The sequence below is a fragment of the Curcuma longa genome, chromosome 17, assembly GCF_044706935.1.
Source record: "Curcuma longa cultivar G26 ecotype Majalengka, Jawa Barat chromosome 17, ITB_CL_G26_1.1, whole genome shotgun sequence".
Classification (NCBI taxonomy): Eukaryota; Viridiplantae; Streptophyta; class Magnoliopsida; order Zingiberales; family Zingiberaceae; genus Curcuma; species Curcuma longa.
The window spans coordinates 8,579,621-8,596,824 of record NC_133877.1 but is presented as its reverse complement, the minus strand read 5'-3'; the positions used below and the strand labels follow the sequence as shown (position 1 = coordinate 8,596,824).

The following is a 17,204-nucleotide window of genomic DNA, read 5'->3' as shown; positions in this document are numbered from 1 at the left end:
TCGTTCTGCCGGAGGCTTGGTAATCGATCAGCTGATCGATTACCAAGGTGTGTAATCGATCAGCTGATCGATTACACCTCCTTGCATGGCTCGAATGCCTGGTTTCTTCACGAATTCTTCCAAGGTGGACTTGAGGATTCCCAGAGGCTACAACAGGGACCTAGAGGAGGAATTGGTTTTGGCCTTCTGATGAGCTAAGGCTTCCCGTGTTCGCCCCGAACACACAACCTTAGTTCATCAATAATAACTCATACCACTAAAGAGTTATTATCGAACTACCGCACCAATCCCATATTACAATATGGGCTCCTTCTTACTATCAGTACATTAATCTCCCTGTGTTTAAGATATCGTATGTCCGTCAATTAAAATGAGTTACTGACAACTCGTATTTAATCGACATCTAATCCAAGAGTAGTACCACTCAACCTTATTATCATGCGGACAAGGTCCACCTGCAGGGTTTACATGATAATCCTTATGAGCTCCTCAAGGGGACATCATCAACCTAGATTATAGGACACAGATTCCTTCTATAATCAACAACACACCATGTACATAATACTACTTCCCAACTCATCGGGCCTTTTGATCTATCGATCTAGACCTCACCCTTTGATGAATTAAAGAAGTACATATTAAGCACACGTGTTTGTTATTATATCGGGATTAAGAGCATGTACATCTATAGTAACAGAGGTTTAGTTCGATTATATAGTCAGTATAAATCGAACAATCCTCAGATGGTCCTGCTCAATACACACTTAGTGTACTAGTGTAATTCTATAGTCAAGACAGACTAAGACCAAATTACACTACAACCACTCCGATGGTTTGTCCAATCCATCTTGGTTGTGAACACTGTTTATAATCTATAAGGGACTGATAACATGGTCTTCTGTGTGTGACTCCGCACACCATGTTAATCTACAGTATAGATTAAATGGACACTGCAAAATATTGACCAAATGTGATTCTCATTTCAGAATGTTTATTTACATAGCTAGGATTCTAGTATACATCCCAACATCGGGAAACAATCTCAACCTAGAATTGAAAAACAACATAATGACCTCGTTATGAAATTCTCTTTGAACAATGTGCTTGTCATGCCACTGTTTGGTTCTTGTTTGACTCAAAAGCATCTAACATGCCACTATTTGGTTCTTTTCTTGTATGACTTGGTATACTCATAAGCATTTAGCTTTAACTCATCAAGTTCATGCAGTTTAAGCTTCCTCTTCTCTCCGGCAGCTTTTAAATCGAAGTTTAATTGTTGAATCGCCAATAAACTTTGTGCTTTAACTTTACTTGCAGATAACAAGGCTTCCCATAAACCAATCGCGAAATAGAGTCATACCTATGGGAGTTTTATACGCCGTTCGGTATGCCCATATAGCATCATCAAATTTCAACGACCAATCTTTTTTGAACATTTACACTGTGTTTTCCAAGATGCTTTTGATCTCTCTGTTTGAAATCTTCACCTGTCCACTAGTTTGAGGGTGATATGATGTTGTAATTTTATGACTCCATATTTCTTAAGTAAATTCTTGAACTGTCTTTTAATGAAGTGAGATCCCTCATCACTAATAACTACTCTAGAGACTTTAAATCTGGGGAATATTATCTTCTTGAATAGCTTGATAATTGTCTTGGCATCACAAGATGGAGATGGTAAGACCTCTACCCACTTCGAGACGGTCCACGACTACTAAAATGTAGTTATTTTTACTAGATGATAGGAATGATCTCATGTAATCAATTTCCCAGATATTAAAAAGTTCAATTTTGAAAATGTTATTTAGTAGCATCTCATGTCTTTTGGAAATGTTTTTGATTTTTGAGATCGATCACAAGCTAACACATACTCTCGAGTGCCCTTGAATAGGTGATGTCAATAAAATTCAGTTTGTAAAAACTTGGTTGTTAACTACTCCTGAATGCCCTCCATATGATGAAGAGTGACATTGATAAAGGATGATTTTAATCTCGTCTTTAAGAACACGCCTCTGGTGAATTATATCGGCACACTTCCTATAAAGCAGAGGCTCACCTTAAACATAGTACTTGATATTCACCAAAACTTCTTTTTTCTATTGATAACTAAGGTCTGGTGGTAAAATTTCACATGCAAGATATTTCACAAAGTTCGCGTATCATGAAATATCCAAGCTATCAGCTAGGAGGTGTTCATCTGGAAAAGAATCATCGATGGGAATTTCATCATCCATCTTTTTGTATGATACATTCTTAACAAATGATCTACAACAACATTTTTAGAGCCCTTCTTGTCTATGATTTCCAAGTCAAACTCTTGAAGCAAAAGGATCCAATGATTAGTCTAGACTTGGCTTCTTTCTTACTCAATTGGTATTGGATAATCGCATGATCTGTATAAACAATTAGCTTCGATATGACTAAGTATGATTTGAACTTATCAAAGACAAAAACAATCTCTAGCAACTCCTCAGTAGTGATGTAGTTTATTTGAGCATCATTCAAGGTCTTACTAGCGTCGTGGATGACATGTACTTTTTGTCTGTCCTTTGTCCCAAGATGGCTCCCACGACATATTCACTTGCACCACACATGATTTCAAAAAGAAGACTCCAATCCAGTGCTTGCATTATCGAAGCTATTACCAAAGCCTACTTTATCTTGCAAAAAGCATCCAAATAATTTTGGTCAAATTTAAAATCAAGATCTTTGATTTGTAAATTTGTCAAATGTTTAGAGATTAAAAAAAATTCTTTATGAAGTGTCAGTAAAATCTTGCGTGTCTTAAAAAATTTCTCTCCTTTCATGTCTATTAACGCGTATAATTTCTCTATCTTTTCTGCTTTGGCTTTATCGACATCAATTTCTCGTTCAAAAACCATGTGTCCTAGCAGGGGCGGATCCAGAAAAATATTTTGACGAGGGCTAATAAAAAAATTTTTTTTGACGAATGCATCATTTCTTTTCATGTGGAAGAGATTCCTCAGTACAGTTCCAGAGTATTGAGATATTGAATGGTGCTCACACTACTTAAATTGATGCTTTCTGCAAAAACTACTGATCCACAATAAAAGCAAGATGACTCTACCACAAGATAACGAGAAAGTTCAGCAATTTAACAAGCCAAACACTACCATCAAATGATTCATTTTTATTAGATAACGAGAGACCATGAAGATCCAAATGTAAAACCAAAAAAACACACCAAAGCAAAGTTTCTAACAATTAAATGAAAAAGAAAGACAGATCAATGTTTACATGATATTTTTGCTGAGGAATCTTTAATTGACAGAATCAATGTCATCCTCTTAAGTTCATATGATATAGAAGACAGCTCTTATCCGCTCTCAGAAGCAAGCTTCCAGAAGGCAGCAGCAGCAAAGCGCAGCCAAGCTTCAGAAACAGAAAAAAGAGAGAAGAAAAATTATGTGGCACTATTGAAAAATTGGATTCATTTTCTAATAAAGGGGGGAAAAAAACTTATATGAAGGGGATCAGCTTTCTGTTAAGATCCCTGGTTAAGCCGTTGGAACAGAAGAGAAATCAATCTGGACCTATTAATTAGCTGTTCAGATTGATTTGCATGTAGTGCTTCTGATGGAATGGTTCCAAAGGGGCTTGCACAGAGTTTCTCAGTGCAGGTGCAGACCGTGCAGGCCCCTTCATAACACCATTTTTCCTGAAAGCACATTCATCTGACAATAACAGCATTGTGTGACTCTTCAATTGTCAAAAACATAAGTATGGAACAAAAATTGATATTAGGAAAAGAGAATTTTTTAAAAGATGGTTTGTTCTCTTTTCCTAATATCCATCAATTTTTGCTCCGAACTCATGTTCTTAACAATTGAAGAGCCACAAGATGTTGGAATTAATGTAGCTTCATTTTACATATTCTTCACCTTCACAAGGTGTCAAAACTTCTCCTGGATATCCTCTAAAATGGACCTGTGAATATAATACACCATTACATCTTATGACTTATAGCAAAAGCAACCATAGACAAAATAGCAAAAGCAACTATATACAGAATAGCAAAGAACATACCAAGATAGCATATTAGTGTTGACTGTGGTCTATAGACCTTGTGGTCTTCGGATAAGAAAGAGGAGGCAATTGCATCCTACGGCTTTTCATCTTTTGAAAACGTTGCAATATTTGCTCATTTTGAATTGTTGAAAAGATATCCTTCTCGATGTATACGACTAGACTGTCATTCATCCACTCGTCTCCCATTCTATTGCGTAAATCAGTCTTTATAGTCTTCATTGCAGAAAATACTCTTTCAACGGAAGCAGTCGCAACTGGTAGAACTAATGTCATCTCAATCAGACGATAAACCAATGGATAAGCTTGATTTTTTAAAGTTTCAACCATTTTCTGAGCAAGACTTCCCAAATCTTTAATTTCAGAAAAATTTGAATCTCGTCGTATATTATGAATGAAATTCTGAAGTTGTTGTTCAATAACTAAACAATCATTAGTTGAGAAATCCTCAGGATATAAATCACAAAGTCGAACTAGTTTCTGAACATTGAATTCAGAAAAAGAATTTCTTGGGTGAAGACATGCCATACACCTAAGCAATTCTGTGCCAACTTCGGAAAAGCGAGTATTCATCTCTTGTATAACTGAATCAACAACCTAACATTATAATTTGCAACAACAATAATAATTAATCAGTAAAGAAAATCTTATTAGCGAATATAATAATGAAAAAATTTTAGAAATAATACCTGATAGAAAATCTCCACACGATAATAATGCAAATTGGTGATACTTTGTTTTCTGCGCCTGCTACGACCACCAATCAAACAATTATCATTCATATCCAATACTGGGATCTCATTCAACTCACAAAATGTATTGACTTTATCCATAATTGTATACCATCCTTCTTCCCTAAATATTTGAAATTGATCTTTCACACTCTCAATCAAACTTATGGCTTGGACAATATTTTGATCCTTTTGTTGCAAGACAAGTGACAATTCATGTGTCATTCCCAATATCATCTTCATCAAGTGCAATATGAAAACAAACTCATAATTCTCCATTTTCTGAATCAAACTTTTGGCAACCCCTCTACTATCAAAAGAACTAGAATCATCACAAATATTCTCCATAACTTGTATCACTGAAGGCCACATAGATAATAGACGAGCCAATGTCAAAAAGTGTGATCCCCAACGAGTATCTCCTGGCCTTGCTAAATTAGTTTCTTGATTTTCACCACTGCCAGTACTAATCTCTCCACCTTCTAACATTGCAACAATTCTATCATGTTCAATTTGCCTAAGTTGATCTCTCCTTTTACATGATGCTCCAGTTGTATTCACAATCATAGAGACATAGTTAAAAAAATCACTCACATTGATATTACTCTTGGCAACAGCAACAATAACTAATTGCAATTGGTGAGAAAAACAATGAATATATCTTGCATATGGATTTTCTTGCAAAATGAGAGATTTCAACCCATTAAATTCACCCCGCATATTTGAAGCTCCATCATATCCTTGACCTCTTAACCTGGATAATGATAATCCATGTTTCACAAATAAAGCATCAATAGCATCCTTCAAAGAACGAGAGCTAGTGTCAGATACATGTACAATTGCAAGGAATCGCTCAATCACTTGTCCTCTTTTGTTCACATATCTCAAAACAACTCCCATTTGCTCCTTCACTGAAATGTCTCGAGACTCATCAACCATTAAGGAGAAAACATTATTTCCAATATCTTCAATTATGGAAAGTGTGATCTCAGAGGCACAAGCGTGTGTAAGATCTTTTTGAATTGATGGAGAAATCATTTGATTGTTTCCAGGAGCATTTTGATTAATAACCTTGGAAACTTCTTCATTTCGTTGACTATACCATTGAAGCAATTCAAGAAAGTTTCCTCTATTTAAAGAACTACTTGACTCATCATGTCCACGGAAAGATAGCCCCTGCTTCAAAAGAAATCGTGTAACATCTAACATTGCTGTTAAACGGATACGATAAGAAACCTCCATATCTCGCCCATGTGCTCGTAATATATTTGAAATACCATGTCTTTGATCTTGAAAAGATTCAAACTGTATTCTAGCATGATTGTGACAACTATCCACAACACCAATATGCAAATTAAATCTTTCTAATGCATTTTTCCAATTCATGAATCCTGTTTTTACAAAGACATCCTCTTTATATCGACCTCCTTTATTTGTTGGTTTAAAAAGATAACACCATAAGCAAAATGCAGCATCTTTTGATATGCTATATTCTAACCATGTATATATTTTAAACCAACTTTCTTGGAAACTTCTTTCTTGATTACCAAAAGTTCTTTTTGGATACACATGCCCAATTGGTTGACAAGGGCCCCTAGTCAAGTACTCTCTTCGGACTTGATCTCGAATAGAAATATCAAATTCTTCAATTGGCTTTCGTAATCCTGGATCACTAACAATATCATTTAAATTTAATTCGACATGAGATTGATTTTCTGATGCTTCAGTAATATTAGGATCATTGGAAGAATCCTCGTTACGAGAACGTTTAGGTTTGAAAAATCTCTCCATAATCTACATAAAAAAATAATTAAGATGAAAGTAAGATTATATATTACTTTAATTGAAATCAACCTAATCTGAATCAATCAGTATTAAATTAAATCTCTCCTTATCAATCTTTAACAACCCTAATCATTCTGATCAATGCATCAAACTTCCTAACTAAAACCAATTTACATTCAAGATTTATCTCTATTAATCAACTAAAAGCAATTAAATTTTACCTCAGAATGGATTCACAGCTTACCTCAGATTGAAGCCCAATCTAGTCCTAGATTCCTATTCCTCTCTTCTTCCTTTTCACAGCCGCAATCTCACGGTTCTGTTCACAGAAAATAGGACAACTTAATCATGCTGATACACAACAATGCATAAGGATCCAACCCTTTCAAAAATCCAAACAACTCAATAAGAACTTACCAGATTTGAAGCCTAGCCTTTCTTGACCTAAAATCCAATCTTTCCTCCTTCACCTTGCGGCACTGCGGCAGAACCAGTGAACACACCAATTCCGTTTAAATTACAAAAACCAGCTGTGAATGGAAACTTAATCAAAATCCTAGAAAATTGAAAGTTATCTTGACTTATCCAACCCTAAATCTACCAAAACCCTTACCTACTATCTTAGGAGGAACCGCGACTTCCGCGAGGAAGGGAGGAGCCGGGAGCAGCGGTGTCGGCGGTGTCGGCGGCGTCGGCTGGTGAGGAAGACGGCTCGAGGAAAGGCGGCGGCGTCGGGCGAGGCGAAGATGAGTCGGCGACGGGCGACGGCGAAGATCGCGGTTGGTTGACGAATGACGGGTTGAGGAGTGAGGAATAGGGTTCGGCGGTTTATGGGGAGGGTTTCTTAACGGGTACGGGTTGCCGGGTTGGTGAAAACCCTATCCATACATTAACCGCTTACTAACGGAGTCACGGAGACGAACTGACGAAGCCGAGCGACGGAGCGAGCCGCGAGGTTGCGTTCCGCTTCCGCCGTTCGACGACCGGACAGCCGGACAGGCGAGGAGGCGAGGTTGCGTTCCGCCGCTCCAGACCTCCATCCGGCAGCCGACCAGCCCTCTCCAGCCCTCTCCAGCTCTCTCCAGCCCCCTCCAGGCTCCAGCCCTCTCCCGGCGTTGGTGAAACGCAGGTCGCGGCTAGTGGCACCGGCGATCCTGGCGAGGGCTTCAGCCCCCTCCAGCCCTCGCCTGGATCCGCCCCTGTGTCCTAGTACAATACCATCTCTTACCATGAAATGTTTCCTAGTTTCCTTATTCAACTTTCTATAATCAATACACATTCATTAACCAATAAAGTCCTAATAGGAATTAATTCATTATTTTTATTTTTCACCATAATCATTCTACCTTTCTTTGCTATCACATCCATAAAGCTTACCCACTCACGGTCAGAAATAGAAAAAATGATATCAACATCTAATAACTTTAATACTTCTTTTCAAACGACTTCCATCATGTTGGGATTCAGCTTCTTTTGATGCTCCACTATTTGTGATTGTATTCAAGCAACATTCTATACATGCACACAAAAGGGTTAATTCTCTTAATATCATCAATTGTGTACCCTATAATCCTCCTATATGACTTAAGTTTTGTAAGCAATTTCTTAATTTTGAAAGCATTCAAGCTTGCATTGACAATAATAGGATATGTAGAATTTGGTCAAAGAAATTCATACTTGAGATTAGAAGGAAGAGGTTGAAGTTCTACCTATAGAGACTTGTCTTCTTTCTACTCTTGGTTTGGCTTAAGCCTTTGAATACTTACATGTTCAAGAGAGACATTGGGATTTTTGTCCATGAGATGAGTTATCTCCTTGACTTTATCATCCTCGGCTACCAATTTTACACCAAATAGGCATGCTTTTAATGGATCATCCGATTGCTGTCGATGTACTACATCCTCCATCACTTGCTGCAATAGATCCACCCTGCAATAAATTTTTCCATTAGTCTGTTGTTTAATTATTTTAGACAAATCATATTCAATCTTCTTCTCCTCCCCCCTCCAACCCCAATCACTAAAGTGATTTTGTAATTTTTGATATCAATCACAGCTCGAGTTGTTGCCAAGAAAGGTGTTTTTAAAAATAGAGATCTGAGGATTTTCATTCATTTCCAATACTACAAAATCAATAGGCACAATAAAATTTTCAACCTTAACCGGGATATCCTCCAAAATACCCATTGAATACCTAACAGAATCATCTGTGTGTTGCAAAGCCATTGTTAGTTTTACATCTCCTAAACACAATTTTTTATAAATCGAAGAGGGCATAAGACTTACACTCGCACCAGGCTTACACTCGCACCAATGTCACAAAATGTTGTAGCGATGTGAGCATCATGATCTATGTGCTTCATGTATAATTTTTGATATTATTTTGTATGTATTCTGTTACATGACATGAACATATTTTACATATTTTTTATTTCTTTTATTATTTTTCATTCTTTTAGTTCAAAGATTGTTCTTTATGCTTTTTGATTGATAAGACGTGAAATTGGAGCATTATTGGTGGGAACACGCTTTGGCCGTATCCCATGATATGAGTGCGTTCCTTCAGTCAAAGTTAGACGTGAAACGAAGTGACAACTTGGCCTCAACATCCTTCATGGGTAGGTCGTACCCCTTAGCACGACCGTGTTATTTTACAGCCAACACACCGAGAGTCCAGGACCCGTCACGCTTGGGTTGTGCCATTCGACATGACCGTGATCGACACTTGAGCTCGTCATGGTTCCGCTGTGCCATCGGACACGGTCATGACGGGACCTTGTCTCTGCTGCCATGGATTGTCACAGCCAGGCCGTGCTTCTTGGCATAACCGTGGCTCGTGAGGGTCGCCCTGATAATTTTGGAAGGTTTTAAAAGATTTGGTGGTTTTGGAGGCTATAAAAAAGCCTCCGCTGTGCCATCGGATACTGTCATGGCGGGACCCTGTCTCTACCGCCATGGATTGTCATGGCTAGGCCGTGCCTCATGGCACGACCGTGGCTCATGAGGGCCGCCTTGATAATTTTGGAAGGTTTTAACAGATTTGGTGTTTTGGAGGCTATAAAAAGCCCTAGAAGGCTCATGATCTAAGGTGTTTTCCTATGATAGAGAACCCTAGGAGAGTCGTTCCAAGGAGCCATCAACATTTCCATCCTCCCTAGAGCTTGGGGTTTTTTCTGAAACACAAGCAACAATACAACTAAACTTTTTCTTTTTTTCCTTTTTAATTTGAGTTGTAAGATGTCTTATTCTTTGTCTTTCAATTGTAACTCCATCTTTATCCAATAGTACTCTAGATTTTAGAATGAGGGAGTAGCACAATGTATTATTGACATTCATTTTAATATTTATTTGTCTTTCATTGCTATAAGATTTTTGATTATCTAGATCACTTGCTTCGTGATTCTGATTGATATTCGATTTTACAGTCCTTTAGGGATTGATCTTTTTATTACTTAACAATAGTTGTGCGTTTGCAGTTTTCACTCATTAAGTTTTTGACGCTATTGTCGGGGATTGTGTTAAGATCGATATTAGTTCGATCGCGATTTGGTTAATCTAAATTTCTTTCGTTTCTTACTTTTTCTCTTCTCTTTCCTTAGTTGCTATTTTCTTTCATCTTTTCTTTTGCCTTTTCTAATATTTCCTTTTCAGGTGGATAACTTTCCTTATATACTCAAATTCAACAAATTAGATCTTCCTACTAATTCTGAAATTGATTGAACCTTCTAAAAAAGGTGTCCTCTACAAAGGCAACTAGAGGTGAAGCAAGTATAAACAACATGGACCTTGTCCAAGAACGACAATAAGTCGTTGAAGGACTACGTCACCCCTAGTGCTAGAGGACTCAGATCTAGCATCACAAGATCTTTGATCGACGCCAATAATTTTGAACTGAAGTCTGCGTTCATCCACATGGTCCAATAGAACTAATTCAAAGGAGCACCCATAGAAGACCTCAATCTGCACTTGGAGGTATTTTTAGAGATTTGTGCAACTTCAATGTCTCTGTAGATATAATTAGATTGCTCCTATTTCTGTTTCGCTATAGGATAAGGTGAAGGCTTGACTCCAATCACTTCTATTGGATAGCATTGGCACATGGATCCATGCGAACATCAGTTCCTCGATGAGTATTTCCCTCTGAGCAAGACTACACACTTGAGAAACTCTATCACATGTTTCATGAAAAATAGACGGACAATCCTTATTCGAGGCTTGGAACAGATTCACGGGGCTTTTATGATAATGCCTGCATCATGGATTGGAAAAATGGCTCGTCATTTACACCTTCTACAACAGGACTTCATATGCGATGAAGGTGTCCTTAGACTGTGCAACTGGTGGCACATTCATGAACACAGACTGGATGAGGCTGAAGATATAATAGAAAATGTGGCCCTCAACTACCACCAATGGGCAACTAAACGAGGTAACCCCGCAAAGACCATAGATAAGTATGATGTGAACACCCTTGATCTTATTGTAGCAAAAATGGATGCACTCACAAAAATATTTGAATATGTTAATGTAAATGTCGTGAATGTAACTAATGCATCTGTGAGGTATGTGGTTTTACGGGACAAGCGACAGATAGTTGGAGCTATTTCTGTACAAGTGGCCCAGGTTGAACAAGTGGATGCCATCAATTAACTTCAACTAGCGACAAAACAACCCCTATTTGAACACATACAATGCAGTTTGGAAGAACTACCCGAATTTCTCATATAGAAACAATTAAGGTCAAGGAGGACAAGGAAACTATGGGTAATCAACAGGGGTTCAACAAGTATCTCCAATATCTAGGTTAGAGGAGAACATAATTGATGAGTTCATGACCCAACAATCTCAAACAAATGAGGAGTTCTAGCAGCGATATGTGACCACTATGGAGACCATTAAGCAAATGAAAGGTACAATTGATAACCTTGCGAACCATACAAAAATGCTCGAAACGCATATTGCGTAGATCACTAATTCGTAATTGGGGCCTCCGAGGAGATTTCCAAGACAACTAGAGACAAACCCCATTGAACATTGCAACGCTGCCATCTTAAAGAGTGGGAGAGCATTGACAGAATCACATGCGCCCAGGAAGGACAAGGAAGGTGATCCAAGCAATGAGGATGGAGCAACTCGGATAACCATGGATAGAGATGATACTTACAAAGAATCTAAGAAGAAAATTGATGAATGCTCTAAAACTCTTTTGAGAACTTAAATACCACTGGTGTCTTTCCTTCAAAGATTGATCAAAGTAAAAAAAGCTGAGGAATTGGATAAATTTTTGAAGATAATTAAGTCACTTTGCATAGACATATCTCTACTTGACGTTGTACATCAAATGTCGAAGTTTGTGAAATTAATGAAAGACCTCATAAATCGGAGGAAGGTGGAGGACTACGAGACTATTGTCTTAATAGAGGAGTGTAGTGCATTGATTCTAAACAAGCTACTTTCAAAGCTCAAGGATCTAAGAAACTTCTCAATACCATGTGCAATCAGGAAGACAAAGATAAGTAAAATTTTCTTTGATCTCTACACAAGCGTAAGTCTTATGTTACTTTCAATTTGTAAGAAATTAAGGTTAAGAGATTTGAAACTAACAACCATGACCTTGCAACTCGTTGACCACTCTTGTAAATATCCATTGAGTATTTTGGAAGATGTACCTACAGATTTTGCCGTTTTGGAAATCGATGAAGATTCTAAAATCCTATCATATTAGGGAGATTGCTAGAGTAGTAATTGACGTAAAGAATCATACACTCTTTTTGACGATAATTGAGGACAAAATCAAATTTGACTTATTTAAGACTGCTAATCGTTTGCATGTTGAGAATATTTGTTATAGGATTGACAACTTTCATAAGAGGAAGAAGAGCGCACCTAATGAGCAACCACCGGATGGATCGCCAAGCCAAATAGATCAAAAGATAGAACTGAAAGAGAGGGCGACAAGTACATCATTCTGGCGTGAGAAGGATGAAACTTGTGCCTCATGTTGAAATTTATTGTGGAGGTGGAGGAGGGAACACACTCCCTTCAAGACAAAAGCTGGGGGTATTTGATGTGTGTGTTTCATATATAATTTTTTGTATTATTTTGCATGCATTCTGTTACATGGCATGAGTATAATTGTTTTTCATTTTTTAAATTTGGAGTCTGCTCTTTATGCTTTTTGATTGATAGGACATGAAATTGGAATACTATTGGAGCAAAAAGGGCATGGAACGAGTCTACAGCAAGGAAGCAATCTGGCCTCTAGCATCCTAGCAATGTTAGGCCACATGTCTCATGACATGGACATGTTCCTCTAGTCAAAGTTAGGTGTGAAATGAAGCAGCAATCTGGCCTCCAACATCCTTTATGGATAGGCATGCTCCCTGGCACGACATGCCATTTTGCAACCTACATTGAGAGTTCAAAACCCCTCACGCTTGGGTTGTGCCATCCAGCAAGGCCGTGATTGCGGCCCTGTCTCTACTGCCATGGATTGTCACGGCCAGGCTATGCCTTCTGGCATGATCATGGCTCCTGAGAGCCACCCCGACAATTTTGGAAGGTTTTAACATATTTGGTCATTTTGGGAGTTATAAAAAGTCCTAGAAGACTCATGATTTGAGGAGGTGTTTCTCCATGATAGGGAACCCTAATAGAGTTTTTCTAAGGAGTTGTCTATGTTTTCGTCCACCCTATAGCTTGGGGAATCTTTTGAAGACACCTGTAGTAACACGATTAAGCTTCCTTTTCTCTTTTTCTTTGATTCAAGTTGTAGGATGCCTTCTTCTTTGTCTTTTGATTGTAACTCTATCTTCATGGAGTAGTACTTTAGTTTCTAGGATGAGGAAGTAACACTGATATATTATTGTTATTCGAATTTTATATTTATTTATCTTTCTTTGTCGTATAATGGGTTTATCCATAATCTGACTTTATTGCACATACATAATATTGACCTTAATTGTGCATCTTCACATCCAACGGGATGCGAGGAAGGATCGAAAGGTGAACCCAAATCTCCAACGGGATCCAACCCATAAAAATCGAGATGTGAGGGGCACTTCACAAAAGTAGTTCCAAATCTCACGAGGGTACCATTGGATATCATAGAGCTTAATGGGTTTATCCCAATTCGACATCATGAATTAGGGGATGACACCTAGAGAGGACCATGGGACATTGTGACAGGAGCCTCCTTGAGAAAGCGCTTGCTCTAGTAAGGTTATCTTAAAAGTAAGCGTCGCGTTTGGGTAGACATGTCGTTATAATTCTAAAAGTCTATACTAGTATCTCCGAATAGATCACTTGACATATAAACATTGAAGTAAAAAAGTTAATAATATTTAGAATGCATTAGTCATCGTGGCTAATTTGAATCTCAAAATCACTTCCCAAAATCAATTTTCTCCTACGACTCTTCGTGCTTTTTCGATTCGTTTTCTTTCTTTCTAAATTCATGATTTTTGATTGTCTAGATAATCTGCTTCTTGATTTTGGCTAGTATTCAATTTTACAGTTCCCAAGGGATTGATCTTTTTTTATTTGACGGCAATCGTGCACTTGTGATTTTTGCCCATCACATCACCAATCATGCACGGGAGAAAAACTACTTGGATTTTTTAGCTTATGAGGTAATCTATTTAGGATCAATACACTGCACTCTTCTGATAAGGCAACAATTTTATATTTCTCCACTATTCTTTTATGTGATAGAATGTCCTTAAGGAATTTCGAATAGTGGGCATTTGTTGCAGTGCTTCCGTGAAGGGTACATTGATATAGAGTTTCTTGATCAATTATAGAAATTTTTCGAACTGCTCATCCAACTTTGTCTCGGTCATTCATTGAGGAGTGGTATCGGTGGTCTATAAACCCACTATTGAGTGGCGGGGCATGGTTCTTTTGTTCTTCTCTTATCCTTTCCTTCATTGGCATCCCTTTTGCTCGTTTGAAGTTCTTCCAAGTTCTTGCCACTTCTGAACACAACGACATTACAATGTTCATTGGGTATTATTTTAGGTTGGAAGAGATACTCACCTGAGGGTCGTGTTGAAGGTTTAGGAAGTCATGAGTCTATTTCATCGAGCTTAGCTCCTAATTGTTTGATTTCCTCGCCTTGCTTTGCTTGTAACATGATGAAGTTTTCTAGCAGATTTCCATGGCATGTCCTGTGATCGCTCTAAGTGAGTTCATACGGTTGACGTTTAGATTATGATTGTTGACGCCCCTTGCATGCTCTTATGGGGTCCCCTATGCAGGTGTTCTATTTCCGTTTGACTATTGGTGAAGATTTAGTGCTATATTGTCGATAATGTCATATGTTCTATCTAACCTCTTATTCGGATCCCCTTGAGGATGAAGTCTAGCGAAGTCTTCATCAAGTATGATATGTTGATATAAAATGTGTGGATGATCTACCATTTTTCTAACTTATGACGGGGGCATTTTTGTAATAATTCTTTAAACTTGTCCCATGCTTCGAAGGATTTTCTATGTATCTGTGCAAAACTTGTGATTTGATTTCTTAGATACGTTGTCTTGCTAGGTGGAAATACTTGTTCAGGAATTGCTGCTCAAGCTCATCGCATGTTATGATGTTTCCCGACAGAAGAGAACACAACCAAACTTTAGCCTTGTCCTTTAGAGAGAAAGGAAATCCCAAAAGCTTAATATCATATGTGAAAATACCTTCGATTTTCAATGTATCACAATACTCTAGAAATATAAGGTCAATCTAAAGGTGTGCTTCTAAATTGATTTTGTTGAATCATGAAAATTAACGCGAGATTTAATTCAAAATTATCGACATCAATTGGAGGTCTTATAATGCTAGACATCATCCTTCTGGCAATGGGTGCAACAGAGTCTCTCAAAAGTTTATTTCTGTCGTTAGCATCCATAGTATCTTGAAGAGAGCTATCAGCTATAAAACTATAATGAAAGAAAAGAAAATGAAATAAGAAGACAAATTGATAATAAAGAAAAATCTAGATTAACCAAATTGCGATTGAACTCATATCGAATCAAAATAGTCTTTGATGATCGTGCCAAAAATTTGATGTGCGAAAATTTGATGTGCGAAATCTATAAGTGTATGGCTATCATCAAGTAAGAAAATATCGATCTCACAGGGATTGCAAATCCAGTACTAGTAAGAATCGCAAAGTTGGTTATCTAAATCAACCGAGATCGAGAGAATTACAAAAGAAAGAAAATGAAGTAGGAAAGCAAGAAGAGTTTGTGGGTAGAAATCCATTTGGGAAAGCAATTTTAGGGCTTCAATTTTGCCACACTAATGTTAGTGCAGGGAGCACCAGATGATCGAACTTTAGTTTTGATAATCGCAAGAGGTTCAAGTTAAGTGTGTGGTAGTTACTAATGAGTTAATTTAAGTGTGTAGGTAACACAGGAAAGTCATATTTGATGCTAGGCACAAGCAAATTCTAGTGGATACTAGGCAGTGGAAGTCCTGGCTGGAGGCTAGGTAAACCTTACTTAGAGGGTTAGGTGGGAGTCCTAGTCTGGAGGACTAGGCAGGAAGACTTGGCAGATCAAGTGCACCAGGTGAAAGTCTAGGCTAGTCAGGTGGACCAGATGTCTAGTAGTGGAAGTCTAGGCAGGTTAAGTGGACTAAATGTCTAGCACTGGAAGTCTAGGCAGATTAGGTGGACCAAATGTCTGACAGAAAATCCTGAGGGCCTCGGATCGAGGCTAAGTAAAAGTCCAACAAGTCTAAAGGACTTGATTGATAAACAGGTAAATTCTCCCGGGTGGAGTGGGTAAGGGCGCGCTCCTAGTAAGGGAATAGTAGACGTCGGTCAGATCCAGGATTTCACTAAAAATCCGAAGTCAAGAGCAAAACAGTTGACAAACTGTTTAATTTTCCTGTTATACTTTACCTTTTTGCTAACTTGTAATGTAAGAAAGGAGGAGCTAGAACTTTGTACTCCGAGCGCCCTTATCTGGATCCAAGCGACTAGACGTCAGCGAAACGGGGCCAATGAAGCAGTGAGGTGGTAGAGTTCGAGTGGTCGGGACACCTCAGCTTCTAGGCGCTCGGATCAATTCCAGACGCTCCGGATCTGGATAGGCGTTAGGAGTCAAAAGTTTATCCGAAACCTCCACGCCAACATAGAGGCACCCGTAAAGGGATACATACGTCTAAATATGCCGAGTAGCAATGCTGATGGTGAATCAGCGGACATCGTGGAGGAATTTGGAAAGGCTTCTATACGCCCGAAAAGCCTAATAAAAGAGACCCCTTTGGAGCATAATTTTACAGACAAGTGACGACCGTCTGCACGTGAAGCATTAATCAAGAATGTCATTGTAATGCCGAAAGAGCTGCACAAGAAGTCAACATCCTTACTCGTTCAGTAATTAAAAGGGGAGTTATATAGTTGATTGTTCGTCGAAAATGATCATTTGATCGTGAGCCTTGGAGTAGCAGCCTGTGACTGTGAACCAAGTAAATATCAGTGTGCTCTTTTCTTGTGTTTTTTATTATTTCGCTGCATTTTACACTACTCTGATCGCAAGAATTTACGAACATCTTATGAAATTCAAAAACGCTACGAAAGCGCTATTCATCTCCATTCTCTAACGCTCTCAACGATCCCACAATTGATATCAGAGCAAGGGG

General features: G+C 38.2%; 1 protein-coding gene, 1 long non-coding RNA gene and 1 other non-coding gene across 3 annotated transcripts; 1 reads left to right on the top strand and 2 right to left on the bottom strand.

The window, feature by feature from the left end:
* Positions 1-3,187: 3,187 nt before the first annotated feature.
* LOC141848229 (uncharacterized) lies at positions 3,188-7,089 on the bottom strand. The gene is made up of 2 exons (XR_012603506.1): positions 6,981-7,089; positions 3,188-3,393 (listed from the first exon to the last, which is right to left on the bottom strand). It is a non-coding gene; the product is annotated as an uncharacterized LOC141848229 (long non-coding RNA).
* LOC141811417 (uncharacterized) lies at positions 3,562-6,569 on the bottom strand. Its single transcript, XM_074699465.1, has 3 exons — positions 4,728-6,569; positions 4,085-4,644; positions 3,562-3,679 (listed from the first exon to the last, which is right to left on the bottom strand). Exons 1-3 carry the CDS (start codon positions 6,567-6,569, stop codon positions 3,562-3,564), a joined length of 2,520 nt encoding a protein of 839 aa, XP_074555566.1.
* Positions 7,090-14,989: 7,900 nt separating the features above from the next.
* LOC141812029 (small nucleolar RNA R71) lies at positions 14,990-15,092 on the top strand. The gene has a single exon (XR_012600227.1). It is a non-coding gene; the product is annotated as a small nucleolar RNA R71 (small nucleolar RNA).
* The last annotated feature ends 2,112 nt before the right edge of the window (positions 15,093-17,204 follow it).

Coding starts and splice junctions, on each gene's coding strand:
- LOC141811417 (XM_074699465.1), bottom strand. CDS start 6,569: ATGGAGAGATTTTTCAAACCTAAACGTTCTCGTAACGAGGATTCTTCC. Junction 4,645..4,727: donor TTTTCTATCAGGTATTATTT/CTAAAATTTTTT, acceptor TTATAATGTTAG/GTTGTTGATTCAGTTATACA. Junction 3,680..4,084: donor TCTTATCCGAAGACCACAAG/GTCTATAGACCA, acceptor ATGTGCTTTCAG/GAAAAATGGTGTTATGAAGG.